The following is a 16,756-nucleotide window of genomic DNA, read 5'->3' on the forward strand; positions in this document are numbered from 1 at the left end:
TTTATGTAAACATGTTTCTTTCTACTGCAAAATGGTGAGATTTGTCATATAAAATTCGGACTTTTATCACAATATTGTCAGCATAATTTAATGTAAAAATTTTTTTATGTATAAATAAAATCTGTTGTATAATTGGGTGTCATTTTGAATTATGTGTTGTGTTTGGGCATTTTTTTTGGATAATACATATCCACATTCAGGGAGCAGGTTGTGTTATATGTGACTTTCTGTGTTGGTTTTTTTGCGCCATGACTGGGAAAGGTTGTTTGGATTGGGTCATATATATAAATGCTGCGCAATTCATGGTCAGTAACCTGAATTATTGACGGTTTCCGCAAGACGGTTGCATAAAATGAGTGTCAAAATATAGAAATTAATTTGTGTCTTTATTATGAAAGTTGTTTTATTTACACTAATTTTATGTAACTTAATTTTTTGCCTTTGAATTGAGTGAAATTATGCTGAAAATGTTATTGAATTAAAATTTGCAGGCAAAATGTGCGTTTGAAAATGAAGTTTGTTAAAATAGTGTTTTAAAGTTCAGTGTTAAAAAAGTCAGTGTAAAAAGTTCGGTGCAGAAATTTAAGGTGAATGCAAAGCTGACACCTCATTGGCTGCTTCTGAGACACGATCGATTGCTTCAATCTTAATTTACCGGAAGTGAGTCTTTAGTTTTGAAGCAACAAATATTTTTTACACTGAATTATTTACCCACTGAATTTTAAGAAATATTTTTTTACACTAAAATTTTTGCTTTTGAGTTTTGTGAAATTATGCTGACAATTTCAATGAAATAAAATGTGCGAGCAAAATGTGTTTAAAAATGCGGTTTGTTAAAACAATGTTTTAAAATTCAGTGTAAAAAATATTCAATGCTTTAGAACTTTTTAAACATTTTTATACGGTTATTTTTTTACACTACATTTGTATACACAGGATTTAAAAACTATTGTAAACAAACTGTATCTCATTAAATTTAAAAAAGTGAGCAAAATGTATTTAACATACTCTGATGTAAAAAAAAAAAATACAATTCAGTTACTTAAAATTAGTTTAAAAAAACAAACAAGGAGGTTAATTTGTTTTTATTACAAAAGATTTTACCGAATTTATGCCACTGAATTCTTTGCTTTTGAGTTTTGTGAAATTATGCTGACAATTTATGAACAAAATGTGTTTAAAAATGCAGTTTGTTAAAATATTTTTTTAATTCAGTGTAAAAATATTCATTGCTTTAGAACGTTTAAAAGTTTTTAAACATTTTTAAACAATATTTTTTTTACACTACATTTTTATATACTGAATTTTACAACACTCTTGTAACAAGCTGTATTTTTTAAACGCTCATTAAATTTAAATTAAAAAAAGTGAGCAAAATGTATTTAACATACTCTGATGTAAAAAAAAATACAAAATTAATCAGTTACTTTAAATGAGTTTAAAAAAAACATGGACGTTAATTTGTTTTTATTACAAAAGATTTTACTAAATTTAAGTAACTGAATTTTTTGCTTTTGAGTTTTGTGAAATGATACTGACAATCACATTGAATACAAATTTGTGAACAAAATGTGTTTAAAAATGCAGTTTGTTAAAAAAATGTTTAATTCAGTGTTAAAATATTCATTGCTTTAGAACGTTTAAAAGTTTTTGAATATTTTTAAAGACTATTTTTTATACACACTGAATTTTACAACACTATTGTAAAAAACTGTATTTTTTAAACACTCATTAAATTAAAAAAATAAAAAAGTGAGCAAAATGTATTTAACATACTCAGATGTAAAAAAATAAAAATAAAATAATCAATTGCTTTAAATTACTTAAAAAAACAAACATGGAGGTTAATTTGTTTTTATTACAAAGGAGTTTGCCAAATTTAAGAAACTGAATTTTTTGCTTTTGAGTTTTGTGAAATGATGCTGACAATCACATTAAATACAAATTTGTGAGCAAAATGTGTTTAAAAATGCAGTTTTTATACACTGAATTTTAAAACACTATTGTAACAAACTTTATTCTTAAAAGCTCATTAAATAAAATAAAAAAAGTGAGTAAAATGTATTCACCATACTCTGAAGTTTTAAAAAAATGCAGTTTGTCAAACCAATTTTTAAAAATTCAGAGTACAAATATTCTTTGCTTTAAAACGTTTTTAACATTTTTATACATTTACTTTTTTTTACACTACATTTTTATAGTTTTAACACACAATTGTATTCCATTTAATTGTCAGCATAATTTGAGGAAGAAAAAAAAAAAGTAAAACAATTTCACCAACTTCAAACACCGAAAATTCAGTTACATAATTCAGTGTAAAAAAATAAAAAGTTGTTAAAATAACGACACAAATTAAGGTCCATACCAATACAAAAATGATTATTCAGAGGAGGCAGGTCACACTCACGAGATTGAAATTTGCAAACAATTTATAACCAAAAAAAAAGAAAATACTTTAACAAAAAATGTTGTTGTGGAATTATTTTTTTTATTGGACATTCTTTTCTTTTTTTTTGTTGCAATTTTTTAATGTTGTGTAAAAAGACATATTTGATCCTAACATGACATTTAAAAGGATGGACATTAGGGATTATGTTGACTATTCCTAATAAATATAGACTTTATTATTGGGACGTCCTTGATTGTGCTGGAGGTCTTTTCTCATGTGGAACTCTTCCTCTAAACGGGCATCAGGGTGTCCTGCACCTTAGTGAGCTTGGCACTCTAACGCCCTCTGGTGGGCGGCAGAGGAAGACGTCAGTCAGGCTGGTCCTCCCACATCCAGGCCTCCTCCTGCACGTCTGCTGCAGGGTCCAGAAGGTCCTCCTCCCCGGACTAGAGAGTCTTAGAGGATCTGTTCGGTGCTGGAGGCGGAGATGTCCAGGAGTCTCCAGGCGGCGTGCGGGTTGAGTTCCTCTTGGTCTCGACACAGCGCCCACACGTACATCATCTTCAGGACTTTCTCCTGGCAGGAGGAAACAACAACATGACTCTCAACCTTCACGGATCCGTCCTCGCTCCATGGATCTCAGATCCCTTAAATAGTTCTACTGGTTCTTTGAGCCCAGGGGGGTCCCAACCCTTTGAAATCACAGCCTATACATATATTTATATATACATATATTTCGTTATTATAATTGGATATTACAAGTATGTGAAAGTTGGACTCCTACTTTGTTAAAATTATGTTTTTTTTGCCATAAAAACATATTTTATGTTTTTACTTAAAAAACATTAAATATGCAATATTTTCCCCAAAACATTTTATGTTGTATGCCATTTTTTCCAAAGAAAACCATGGTTTTTTTAATGGCAAAAAACATAAAATATGCAATATTTCCCCCAAAACATTTGATATTTTGTGTCCTTTTTCCAAAGAAAACCATGTTTTTTTTTATTTTTATGGCAAAAACATTAAATATGCAATATTTTCCCCAAAACATTATATGCTCTATGACATTTTTTCCAAAGAAAACCTTGTTTTTATGGCAAAGACATAAAATATGTAATATTTTCCCCAAAACATTTGATGTTTTATGCCCTTTTTCCTAAAGAAAACCGTTTTTCGGCAAAAACATAAAATATGCAATATTTTCCCCAAAACATTAAAAGTTCTATGACATTTTTTCCACGTAAACCCATTTTTTTATGGCAAAAACATTAAATATGCAATATTTTCCCCAAAACATTTTGTTTTATGCCCTTTTTTCCAAAGAAAACCCTGTTTTGTGGAAAAAACATAAAATATGCACTATTTTCCCCAAAGTAATTTTTTCATGTTTTATGCCCTTTTTTTTTTTCCAAAGAAAACCGTTTTTTTTTATGGCAAAAACATTAAATATGCAATATTTTTCCCAAAACATTTGATGTTCTATGACATTTTTTTACAATGAAAACCCTGTTTTGTGGAAAAAACAAAATATGCACTATTTTCCCCAAAGCAATTTTTTTATGTTTTATGCCCTTTTTTTCCCAAAGAAACGTGTTTTTTTTATGGCAAAAACATAAAATATGCAATATTTTCCCCAAAACATTTTGTTTTATGCCATTTTTTCCAAAGAAAACCCTGTTTTGTGGAAAAAACATAATATGCAATATTTTCCCCAAAACATTTTTTCATGTTTTATGCCCTTTTTTTTCCAAAGAAAACCCTGTTTTTTAAGGCAAAAACATAATAAATATGCAATATTTTCCCCAAAAATGTTTTGTTTTATGAAATTTTTTTCCAAAGAAAACCCTGTTTTTTATGGCAAAAATGTCAAATGTGCAATATTTTCCCCAAAACATTTTGTTTCGTGTTTTATGACATTTTTTCCAAGGAAACCCATTTTTTTATGGCAAAAACATTAAATATGCAATATTTTCCCCAAAACATTTAAAGTTTTATGCCATTTTTTCCCAAAGAAAACCCTGTTTTTATGGCAAAAACATAAAATATTTTCCCCAAAACATTTTGTTTTATGCCCTTTTTTTCCCCAAAGAAAACCCTGTTTTGTGGGAAAAAAAAGTAATTTTTTCATGTTTTATGCCCTTTTTTTTTCCAAAGAAAACCGGGTTTTTTTTATGGCAAAAACATAAAATATGCAATATTTTCCCCAAAACAATTTGTTTTATGCCCTTTTTTCCAAAGAAAACCCTGTTTTGTGGAAAAAACAAAATATGCAATATTTTCGGCAAAACATTTTTTCATGTTTTATGCCCTTTTTTCCAAAGAAAACCCTGTTTTTTATGGCAAAAACATAATAAATATGCAGTATTTCCCCCAAAAATGTTTTATGACATTTTTTTTCCAAAGAAAACCCTGTTTTTTATGGCAAAAACGTCAAATGTGCAATATGTTCCCCAAAACATTTTGTTTTATGCCATTTTTTCCAAAGAAAACCGCAGTTTTTTATGCCAAAAACATAATATATTCAATATTTTCCCCAAAACATTTTGTTTTATGCCATTTTTTCCAAAGAAAACCCTGTTTTATAGAAAAACATAAAATATGCAATATTTGTTCCAAAACATTTTTTTCGTGTTTTATGACATTTTTTCCAAGGAAAACCCATTTTTTTATGGCAAAAACATTAAATATGCAATATTTTCCCCAAAACATTTAAAGTTTTATGCCATTTTTTCCCCAAAGAAAACCATGGTTTTATGGCAAAAACATAAAATATTCAATATTTTCCCGAAAGCAATTTTTTCATGTTTTATGCCCTTTTTTTCCCAAAGAAACCAGTTTTTTTTTTTATGGCAAAAACATTAAATATGCAATATTTTTCCCAAAACATTTGATGTTCTATGACATTTTTTTCCAAGGAAAACTCTGTTTTTATGGCAAAAACATAAAATATGCAATATTTTCCCCAAAACATTTTTTCATGTTTTATTCCCTTTTTTCCAAAGAAAACCCTGTTTTTTATGGCAAAAACGTCAAATGTGCAATATTTTCCCCAAAACATTTTGTTTTATGCCATTTTTTCCAAAGAAAACCGCAGTTTTTTATGCCAAAAACATAATATATTCAACATTTTCCCAAAAACATTTTGTTTTATGAAATTTTTTCCAAAGAAAACCTTGCTTTATGGAAAAACATAAAATATGCAATATTTGTTCCAAAACATTTTTTTCGTGTTTTATGCCATTTTTTCCAAAGAAAACTCAGTTTTTATGGCAAAGACATAAAATATGTAATATTTCCCCCAAAACATTTCATGTTTTATGCCCTTTTTCCCTAAAGAAAACCGTTTTTCCGGCAAAAACATAATATGCAATATTTTCCCCAAAACATTAAAACTTCTATGACATTTTTTCCAGGCAAAAACCATTTTTTTATGGCAAAAATATTAAATATGCAATATTTTCCCCAAAACATTTAAAGTTTAATGCCATTTTTTCCAAAGAAAACCCTGTTTTTATGGCAAAAACATAAAATATGCAATATTTTCCCCAAAACATTTTTTCATGTTTTATGCCCTTTTTTCCAAAGAAAACCCTGTTTTTTATGGCAAAAACGTCAAATGTGCAATATTTTCCCCAAAACATTTTGTTTTATGCCATTTTTTCCAAAGAAAACCGCAGTTTTTTATGCCAAAAACATAATATATTCAATATTTTCCCAAAAACATTTTGTTTTATGCCATTTTTTCCAAAGAAAACCCTGTTTTATAGAAAAACATAAAATATGCAATATTTGTTCCAAAACATTTTTTTCGTGTTTTATGACATTTTTTCCAAGGAAAACCCATTTTTTTATGGCAAAAACATTAAATATGCAATATTTTCCCCAAAACATTTAAAGTTTTATGCCATTTTTTCCCAAAGAAAACCCTGTTTTTATGGCAAAAAAAACATAAAATATTAAATATTTTCCGCAAAACATTTTGTTTTATGCCCTTTTTTTCCCCAAAGAAAACCCTGTTTTGTGGAAAAAACATAAAATATGCACTATTTTCCCCAAAGCAATTCTTTCATGTTTTATGCCCTTTTTTTCCCAAAGAAACGCGTTTTTTTTTTATGGCAAAAACATTAAATATGCAGTATTTTTCCCAAAACATTTGATGTTCTATGACATTTTTTTCCAAGGAAAACTCTGTTTTTATGGCAAAAACATAAAATATGCAATATTTTCCCCAAAACATTTTGTTTTATGCCCTTTTTTCCAAAGAAAACCCTGTTTTGTGGAAAAAACATAATATGCAATATTTTCCCCAAATTTTTTTTTCATGTTTTATGCCCTTTTTTCCAAAGAAAACCCTGTTTTTTTTTATGGCAAAAACATAATAAATATGCAATATTTTACCCAAAAATGTTTTATGACATTTTTTTCCAAAGAAAACCCTGCTTTTTATGGCAAAAACGTCAAATGTGCAATATTTTCCCCAAAACATTTTGTTTTATGCCATTTTTTCCAAAGAAAACAGCAGTTTTTTATGCCAAAAACATAACATATTCAATATTTTCCCAAAAACATTTTGTTTTATGCCATTTTTTCCAAAGAAAACCCTGTTTTATGGCAAAAACATTAAATATGCAATATTTTCCCCAAAATATTTAAAGTTTTATGCCATTTTTTCCCCAAAGAAAACCCTGTTTTTATGGCAAAAACATAAAATATTCAATATTTTCCCCAAAACATTTTGTTTTATGCCCTTTTTTCCCCCCAAAGAAAACCCTGTTTTGTGGAAAAAACATAAAATATGCACTATTTTCCCCAAAGCAATTTTTTCATGTTTTATGCCCTTTTTTTCCCAAAGAAACCCGTTTATTTTTTATGGCAAAAACATTAAATATGCAATATCTTTCCCAAAACATTTGATGTTCTATGACATTTTTTTCCAAGGAAAACTCTGTTTTTATGGCAAAAACATAAAATATGCAATATTTTCCCCAAAACATTTTTTCATGTTTTATGCCCTTTTTTCCAAAGAAAACCCTGTTTTTATGGCAAAAACGTCAAATGTGCAATATTTTCCCCAAAACATTTTGTTTTATGCCATTTTTTCCAAAGAAAACAGCAGTTTTTTATGCCAAAAACATAACATATTCAATATTTTCCCCAAAACATTTTGTTTTATGCCATTTTTTCCAAAGAAAACCTTGCTTTATGGAAAAACATAAAATATGCAATATTTGTTCCAAAACATTTTTTTCGTGTTTTATGCCATTTTTTCCAAAGAAAACTCAGTTTTTATGGCAAAGACATAAAATATGTAATATTTTCCCAAAAACATTTATTTTCATGGTTTGATATTTTCTCAAAAAAAAAACCTGTTTTTTATGGCAAAACATAAAATATGCAATATTTTCCCCAGAATGTTTGTTTTATGCCATTTTTTCCAAAGAAAACCCTGTTTTATGGCAAAAACAAAACATATGCAATATTTTCCCCTAAACATTTTTTTCATGTTTTATGCCCCTTTTTTCCCCAAAGAAAACCCTGTTTTTATGGCAAAAACATAAAATATTCAATATTTTCCCCAAAACATTTTGTTTTATGCCCTTTTTTTCCCCAAAGAAAACCCTGTTTTGTGGAAAAAACATAAAATATGCACTTTTCCCAAAGCTATTTTTTCATGTTTTATGCCCTTTTTTTTTTCAAAGAAAACCGTTTTTTTTTTTATGGCAAAAACATTAAATATGCAACATTTTTCCCCAAAACATTTGATGTTCTATGGCATTTTTTCCAAGGAAAACTCTGTTTTTATGGCAAAAACATAAAATATGCAATATTTTCCCCCCAAAATTTTGTTTTATGCCCTTTTTTTCCAAAGAAAACCCTGTTTTGTGGAAAAAACATAATATTCAATATTTTCCCCAAAACATTTTTTCATGTTTTATGCCCTTTTTTTCCAAAGAAAACCCTGTTTTTTTATGGCAAAAACATAATAAATATGCAATATTTTCCCCAAAAATGTTTTATTTTTTTCCAAAGAAAATCCTGTTTTTTTATGGCAAAAATGTCAAATGTGCAATATTTTCCCCAAAACATTTTGTTTTATGCCATTTTTTCCAAAGAAAACCGCAGTTTTTTATGCCAAAAACATAATATATTCAACATTTTCCCCAAAACATTTTGTTTTATGCCATTTTTTCCAAAGAAAACCTTGCTTTATGGAAAAACATAAAATATGCAATATTTGTTCCAAAACATTTTTTTCGTGTTTTATGACATTTTTTCCAAAGAAAACTCAGTTTTTATGGCAAAGACATAAAATATGTAATATTTTCCCAAAAACATTTATTTTCATGGTTTGACATTTTTTCAACAAAAAAAAACATAAAATATGCAATATTTTCCCCAGAATGTTTGTTATATGCCATTTTTTCCAAAGAAAACCCTGTTTTATGGCAAAAAAAAACATATGCAATATTTTCCCCTAAACATTTTTTTCATGTTTTTTGCCCCTTTTTTCCCCAAAGAAAACCCTGTTTTTTATGGCGAAAACATTAAATGTGCAATATTTTCCCCAAAACATTTGATGTTTTATGCCCAGTTTCCTCCTACCTTGTTTACTTCCTTGACGACCTCCTTAAAGTTTTGTAATCAATCAGAAATATCAAGCAGCTAAAACGTACCAAACATTGTTTGAGTGCAGAGAAAGTGTTTTGCATTTTCCCATCATGCATTGCATGGAATTTAACTGTGTCTTTATTACAAAAGCTTCTTTTTTTTTTGACACTGAATTTATGTAACTGATTTGTATGCGTTGGAATTTTGTGAACTGAATGTAATTTATTTTTAAAAAGTCAGAAAATGTCTGAGAGGATGGATTGCTTCAGTCTTAATTTACAGGAAGTCAGTTTTGAGTTTTAATGCAATTAATATTTTTGCACTGATTTTTTTTTTGCACTATATTTAAAAAAAAAAATTGACACAATTAATTTTAAAACAGATTTTTAAACACACATTTTGCTCACAATTTTCTAGCATAATTTAACGTACTATAAAAAATAAGTTGTATAATTGGGTGTCATTTTGAATTATGTGTCGTGTTTGGACATTTTTGGGATAATACAAATCCACATTCAGTGAGCAGGTTGGAACTTTCTGTGTTGGTTTTTTTGCGCCATGACTGGGGAAGGTTGTTTGGATTGGGTCGTATATTTAAATGCTGTGCAATTCATGGTCAGTAACTTGAATTGTTGACGTTGTCCGCAAGATGGCATCAGTCTTCTTCTTGATTCTGTCAGGAACAAGAAGTCTCCAACACAGTCGGCCCTGGGCTTGTTCTCTCAGCTGGTTTTTGCCTCAACATCAACACTTCTGCGCCAAGTCACTGACTTTCCTCTTTCCTTTTGGGGTTCCAGTCTGAGGCCTACTTAGTGATGTTGGCTGTAAGTCCATCCCAACCGGATTCTGATTGGTTCTAGCTTGCAGGTCCTGATTTGAAAAAACTTCCGGCCATCGAATCTGGATCAGGTTTCTGAGGCGAGGTTTATGTTGATGAAGGACTGAAACTTTTTGGTGGATGGTTCCGTAACTCGTCATGTCTCCGAGCCCTAGAGCATGTCGTAGTTGGGACACCCCTGACCGATTGAGCCTTGTCCAAAGTGTGGAGGATGAGAAGTGTCCCTACAAGGTGTGGAGGACGAGAAGTGTCCCTCCAAGGTGTTGTTTTGACTGAAAGACCTGCGTGACACAAAGACTTGTCCCTGACGCACTACAATAGACGATGATGCTGATTGATGAGATGAAGTTGTTGTTGAGGGCCGACGATACAAACAGGAGCCAAAGGACTAAAGTGTCATTGTCTGCTGGCGGGGACACAACTTCTTACACTTTTCTGATTACTTGCCTTGCTGTTTATTGTCTTACCTTTAAATAAACATTGTTTTCACTACATGACGTACTAGTTTATTGTCTTACCTTTAAATAAACATTGTTTTCACTACATGACGTACTAGTTTATTGTCTTACCTTTAAATAAACATTGTTTTCATTACAGGACGTTGAAATGTTACATTTTCAAAACCATTAGGGCTGTCCTCACGTTTGGTGAACACTAAAGATCCTGGGGACCCAAAAGGGTCTCAGTCATTAAAGGGTTAAACATAAATCACTTTCAACACCTACATACCCATAGATCAACTATCCATTTTTTCTTGTTTTGTGCCATTTTTCCCAAGGAAATTCATGTTTTTTTTACGGTAAAAACATAAAATATGCAATAGTTTTCCTAAAACATTTTATGTTTTATGCGCTTTTTTCTAAAGAAAATCAATTTTTTTAAGGCAAAAACATAAAATATAGAATATTTTCTCCAAAACATTTTTTTCCCAAAGAAAAGCATGTTTTATGGCAAAAACATAAAATATGTAATATTTTTCCTAAAACTTTTTTTTATGTTCTATGCCCTTTTTTCTAAAGCAAATCCAGTTTTTTAAAGCAAAAACATAAAATATACAATATTTTCCCCAAAATATTTTTTCCTAAGAAAACCCTGTTGTATGGCAAAAACATAAAATATGTAATATTTTTCCTACAATTTTTTTTTATGTTTTGTGCCCTTTTTTCTAAAGAAAATCATGTTTTTTATAGCAATATATAAAATATACAATATTTTTCGTAAAAAATGTTTTTATGTTTTATGCCCTTTTTTCTAAAGAAAATCCTGTTTTTTGTAGCAAAAACATAAAATATACAATATTTTTCCTAACACATTTTATGCCCTTTTTTCTAAAGAAAATCAATTTTTATACAATATTTTCCCCAAAACATTTTCTCCAAAAAAAACCTTGCTTTATGGCAAAAACATAAAATATGTAATATTTTCGCTAAAACTTTATGTTAAATGCCCTTTTTTCCAAGGAAAATCCTGTTTTTTACGGCAAAAACAAAATATGCAATATTTTCCCCAAAACATTTTATGTTCTATGACATTTTTTTCCCAAGGAAAACCCTGTTTTTTATGGCAAAAACATAAAATATAGAATATTTTCTCCAAAACATTTTTTTCCCAAAGAAAAGCATGTTTTATGGCAAAAACATAAAATATGTAATATTTTTCCTAAAACTTTTTTTTTATGTTTTATGCCCTTTTTTCTAAAGAAAATCCCGTTTTTTAAGGCAAAAACATAAAATATACACTATTTTCCCCAAAATATTTTTTCCAAAGAAAACCCTGTTGTATGGCAAAAACATAAAATATGTAATATTTTTCCTACAATTTTTTTTTATGTTTTATGCCCTTTTTTCTAAAGAAAATCATGTTTTTTATAGCAAAAATATAAAATATAAAATATTTTTCGTAAAAAATGTTTTTATGTTTTATGCCCTTTTTTCTAAAGAAAATCCAGTTTTTTATGGCAAAAACATAAAATATACAATATTTTCCTCAAAACATTTTTTTTTGTTTTATGCCCTTTTTTCTAAAGAAAATCCTGTTTTTTATAGCAAAAACATAAAATATACAATATTTTCCTCAAAACATTTTTTTATGTTTTATGCCCTTTTTTCTAAAGAAAATCCTGTTTTTTATGGCAAAAACATAAAATATACAATATTTTTCCTAACACATTTTATGTTTTATGCCCTTTTTTCTAAAGAAAATCTATTTTTTAAGGCAAAAACATAAAATATACAATATTTTCCCCAAAACATTTTCTCCAAAGAAAACCTTGCTTTATGGCAAAAACATAAAATATGTAATATTTTCCATAAAACTTTTTTATTATGTTAAATGCCCTTTTTTCCAAGGAAAATCCTGTTTTTTACGGCAAAAACAAAATATGCAATATTTTCCCCAAAACATTTTATGTTCTATGACATTTTTTTCCCAAGGAAAACCCTGTTTTTATGGCAAAAACATAAAATATTCAATATTTTCCCAAAAACATTTTGTTTTATGCACTTTTTTTCCAAAGATAACCCTGTTTTATGGCAAAAACATTAAATATGCAACATTTTCCCCAAAACATTTGATGTCTTGTGACATTTTTTGAAAGAAAACCCTGTTTTATGGCAAAGACATAAAATATGTAATATTTTCCCAAAAACATTTAATGTTTTATGCCATTTTTTCCAATGAAAACCCTGTTTTTTTTATGGCAAAAACTTTAAATATGCAATATTTTCCCCAAAACATTTTGTTTTATGCCCCTTTTCCCCCAAAAAAACCCTGTTTATATGGCAAAAACATAAAATATGTAATATTTTTCCTACAATTTTTTTTTATGTTTTATGCCCTTTTTTCTAAAGAAAATCATGTTTTTTATAGCAAAATAGAAAATATACAATATTTTTCGTAAAAAAAATGTTTTTATGTTTTATGCCCTTTTTTCTAAAGAAAATCCTGTTTTTTATAGCAAAAACATAAAATATACAATATTTTCCTCAAAACATTTTTTTATGTTTTATGCCCTTTTTTCTAAAGAAAATCCTGTTTTTATGGCAAAAACATAAAATATACAATATTTTTCCTAACACATTTGATGTTTTATGCCCTTTTTTCTAAAGTAAATCTATTTTTTAAGGCAAAAACATAAAATATACAATATTTTCCCCAAAACATTTTCTCCAAAGAAAACCTTGCTTTATGGCAAAAACATAAAATATGTAATATTTTCCCTAAAACTTTTGTATTATGTTAAATGCCCTTTTTTCCAAGGAAAATCCTGTTTTTTACGGCAAAAACAAAATATGCAATATTTTCCCCAAAACATTTGATGTTCTATGACATTTTTTTCCCAAGGAAAACCCTGTTTTTTATGGCAAAAACATAAAATATAGAATATGTTCTCCAAAACATTTTGTTTCCCAAAGAAAAGCATGTTTTATGGCAAAAACATAAAATATGTAATATTTTTCCTAAAACTTTTTTTTCATGTTTTATGCTCTTTTTTCTAAAGAAAATCCAGTTTTTAAGGCAAAAACATAAAATATACACTATTTTCCCCAAAATATTTTTTCCAAAGAAAACCCTGTTTTATGGCAAAAACATAAAATATGTAATATTTTTCCTACAATTTTTGTTATGTTTTATGCCCTTTTTTCTAAAGAAAATCATGTTTTTTATAGCAAAATATAAAATATACAATATTTTTCGTAAAAAATGTTTTTATATTTTATGCCCTTTTTTTCTAAAGAAAATCCTGTTTTTTATGGCAAAAACATAAAATATACAATATTTTCCTCAAAACATTTTTTTATGTTTTATGCCCTTTTTTCTGAAGAAAATCCTGTTTTTTATAGCAAAAACATAAAATATACAATATTTTCCTCAAAACATTTTTTTATGTTTTATGCCCTTTTTTCTAAAGAAAATCCAGTTTTTAAGGCAAAAACATAAAATATACACTATTTTCCCCAAAATATTTTTTCCAAAGAAAACCCTGTTTTATGGCAAAAACATAAAATATGTAATATTTTTCCTACAATTTTTTTTTATGTTTTATGCCCTTTTTTCTAAAGAAAATCATGTTTTTTATAGCAAAAATATAAAATATAAAATATTTTTCGTAAAAAATGTTTTTATGTTTTATGCCCTTTTTTCTAAAGAAAATCCAGTTTTTTATGGCAAAAACATAAAATATACAATATTTTCCTCAAAACATTTTTTTTTGTTTTATGCCCTTTTTTCTAAAGAAAATCCTGTTTTTTATAGCAAAAACATAAAATATACAATATTTTCCTCAAAACATTTTTTTATGTTTTATGCCCTTTTTTCTAAAGAAAATCCTGTTTTTTATGGCAAAAACATAAAATATACAATATTTTTCCTAACACATTTTATGTTTTATGCCCTTTTTTCTAAAGAAAATCTATTTTTTAAGGCAAAAACATAAAATATACAATATTTTCCCCAAAACATTTTCTCCAAAGAAAACCTTGCTTTATGGCAAAAACATAAAATATGTAATATTTTCCATAAAACTTTTTTATTATGTTAAATGCCCTTTTTTCCAAGGAAAATCCTGTTTTTTACGGCAAAAACAAAATATGCAATATTTTCCCCAAAACATTTTATGTTCTATGACATTTTTTTCCCAAGGAAAACCCTGTTTTTATGGCAAAAACATAAAATATTCAATATTTTCCCAAAAACATTTTGTTTTATGCACTTTTTTTCCAAAGATAACCCTGTTTTATGGCAAAAACATTAAATATGCAACATTTTCCCCAAAACATTTGATGTCTTGTGACATTTTTTGAAAGAAAACCCTGTTTTATGGCAAAGACATAAAATATGTAATATTTTCCCAAAAACATTTAATGTTTTATGCCATTTTTTCCAATGAAAACCCTGTTTTTTTTATGGCAAAAACTTTAAATATGCAATATTTTCCCCAAAACATTTTGTTTTATGCCCCTTTTCCCCCAAAAAAACCCTGTTTATATGGCAAAAACATAAAATATGTAATATTTTTCCTACAATTTTTTTTTATGTTTTATGCCCTTTTTTCTAAAGAAAATCATGTTTTTTATAGCAAAATAGAAAATATACAATATTTTTCGTAAAAAAAATGTTTTTATGTTTTATGCCCTTTTTTCTAAAGAAAATCCTGTTTTTTATAGCAAAAACATAAAATATACAATATTTTCCTCAAAACATTTTTTTATGTTTTATGCCCTTTTTTCTAAAGAAAATCCTGTTTTTATGGCAAAAACATAAAATATACAATATTTTTCCTAACACATTTGATGTTTTATGCCCTTTTTTCTAAAGTAAATCTATTTTTTAAGGCAAAAACATAAAATATACAATATTTTCCCCAAAACATTTTCTCCAAAGAAAACCTTGCTTTATGGCAAAAACATAAAATATGTAATATTTTCCCTAAAACTTTTGTATTATGTTAAATGCCCTTTTTTCCAAGGAAAATCCTGTTTTTTACGGCAAAAACAAAATATGCAATATTTTCCCCAAAACATTTGATGTTCTATGACATTTTTTTCCCAAGGAAAACCCTGTTTTTTATGGCAAAAACATAAAATATAGAATATGTTCTCCAAAACATTTTGTTTCCCAAAGAAAAGCATGTTTTATGGCAAAAACATAAAATATGTAATATTTTTCCTAAAACTTTTTTTTCATGTTTTATGCTCTTTTTTCTAAAGAAAATCCAGTTTTTAAGGCAAAAACATAAAATATACACTATTTTCCCCAAAATATTTTTTCCAAAGAAAACCCTGTTTTATGGCAAAAACATAAAATATGTAATATTTTTCCTACAATTTTTGTTATGTTTTATGCCCTTTTTTCTAAAGAAAATCATGTTTTTTATAGCAAAATATAAAATATACAATATTTTTCGTAAAAAATGTTTTTATATTTTATGCCCTTTTTTTCTAAAGAAAATCCTGTTTTTTATGGCAAAAACATAAAATATACAATATTTTCCTCAAAACATTTTTTTATGTTTTATGCCCTTTTTTCTGAAGAAAATCCTGTTTTTTATAGCAAAAACATAAAATATACAATATTTTCCTCAAAACATTTTTTTATGTTTTATGCCCTTTTTTCTAAAGAAAATCCTGTTGTTTATGGCAAAAACATAAAATATACAATATTTTTCCTAACACATTTTATGTTTTATGCCCTTTTTTCTAAAGAAAATCTATTTTTTAAGGCAAAAACATAAAATATACAATAATTTCCCCAAAACATTTTCTCCAAAGAAAACCTTGCTTTATGGCAAAAACATAAAATATGTAATATTTTCCCTAAAACTTTTTTATTATGTTAAATGCCCTTTTTTCCAAGGAAAATCCTGTTTTTTACGGCAAAAACAAAATATGCAATATTTTCCCCAAAACATTTTATGTTCTATGACATTTTTTTCCCAAGGAAAACCCTGTTTTTTATGGCAAAAACATAAAATATGTAATATTTTCCATAAAACTTTTTTATTATGTTAAATGCCCTTTTTTCCAAGGAAAATCCAGCTTTTTACGGCAAAAACAAAATATGCAATATTTTCCCCAAAACATTTTATGTTCTATGACATTTTTTTCCCAAGGAAAACCCTGTTTTTTATGGCAAAAACATAAAATATAGAATATTTTCCCCAAAATATTTTTTTCCTAAGAAAACCCTATTGTATGGCAAAAACATAAAATATGTAATATTTTGCCTAAATTTTTTTTTTATGTTTTATGCCCTTTTTTCTAAAGAAAATCATGTTTTTTTTATGGCAAAATATAAAATATACAATATTTTTCGTAAAAAATGTTTTTATGTTTTATGTCCTTTTTTCTAAAGAAAATCCAGTTTTTTATAGCAAAAACATAAAATATACAATATTTTCCTCAAAACATTTTTTTATG

General features: G+C 27.3%; 1 protein-coding gene across 1 annotated transcript in view; it reads right to left on the reverse strand.

The window, feature by feature from the left end:
- Positions 1 to 2,501: 2,501 nt before the first annotated feature.
- Positions 2,502 to 16,756, reverse strand: part of timm44 (translocase of inner mitochondrial membrane 44 homolog (yeast)) — a 54,063-nt gene continuing 39,808 nt past the window's right edge. Inside the window, exon 13 of the mRNA XM_061976445.1 lies at positions 2,502 to 2,965. Within this exon, the coding sequence (XP_061832429.1) occupies positions 2,846 to 2,965 (120 nt within the window). The 3' untranslated portion in view covers positions 2,502 to 2,845. The remainder of the gene's footprint in view (positions 2,966 to 16,756) is intronic.

Source organism: Nerophis lumbriciformis, linkage group LG14, assembly GCF_033978685.3.
Source record: "Nerophis lumbriciformis linkage group LG14, RoL_Nlum_v2.1, whole genome shotgun sequence".
Taxonomy (NCBI): domain Eukaryota; kingdom Metazoa; phylum Chordata; class Actinopteri; order Syngnathiformes; family Syngnathidae; genus Nerophis; species Nerophis lumbriciformis.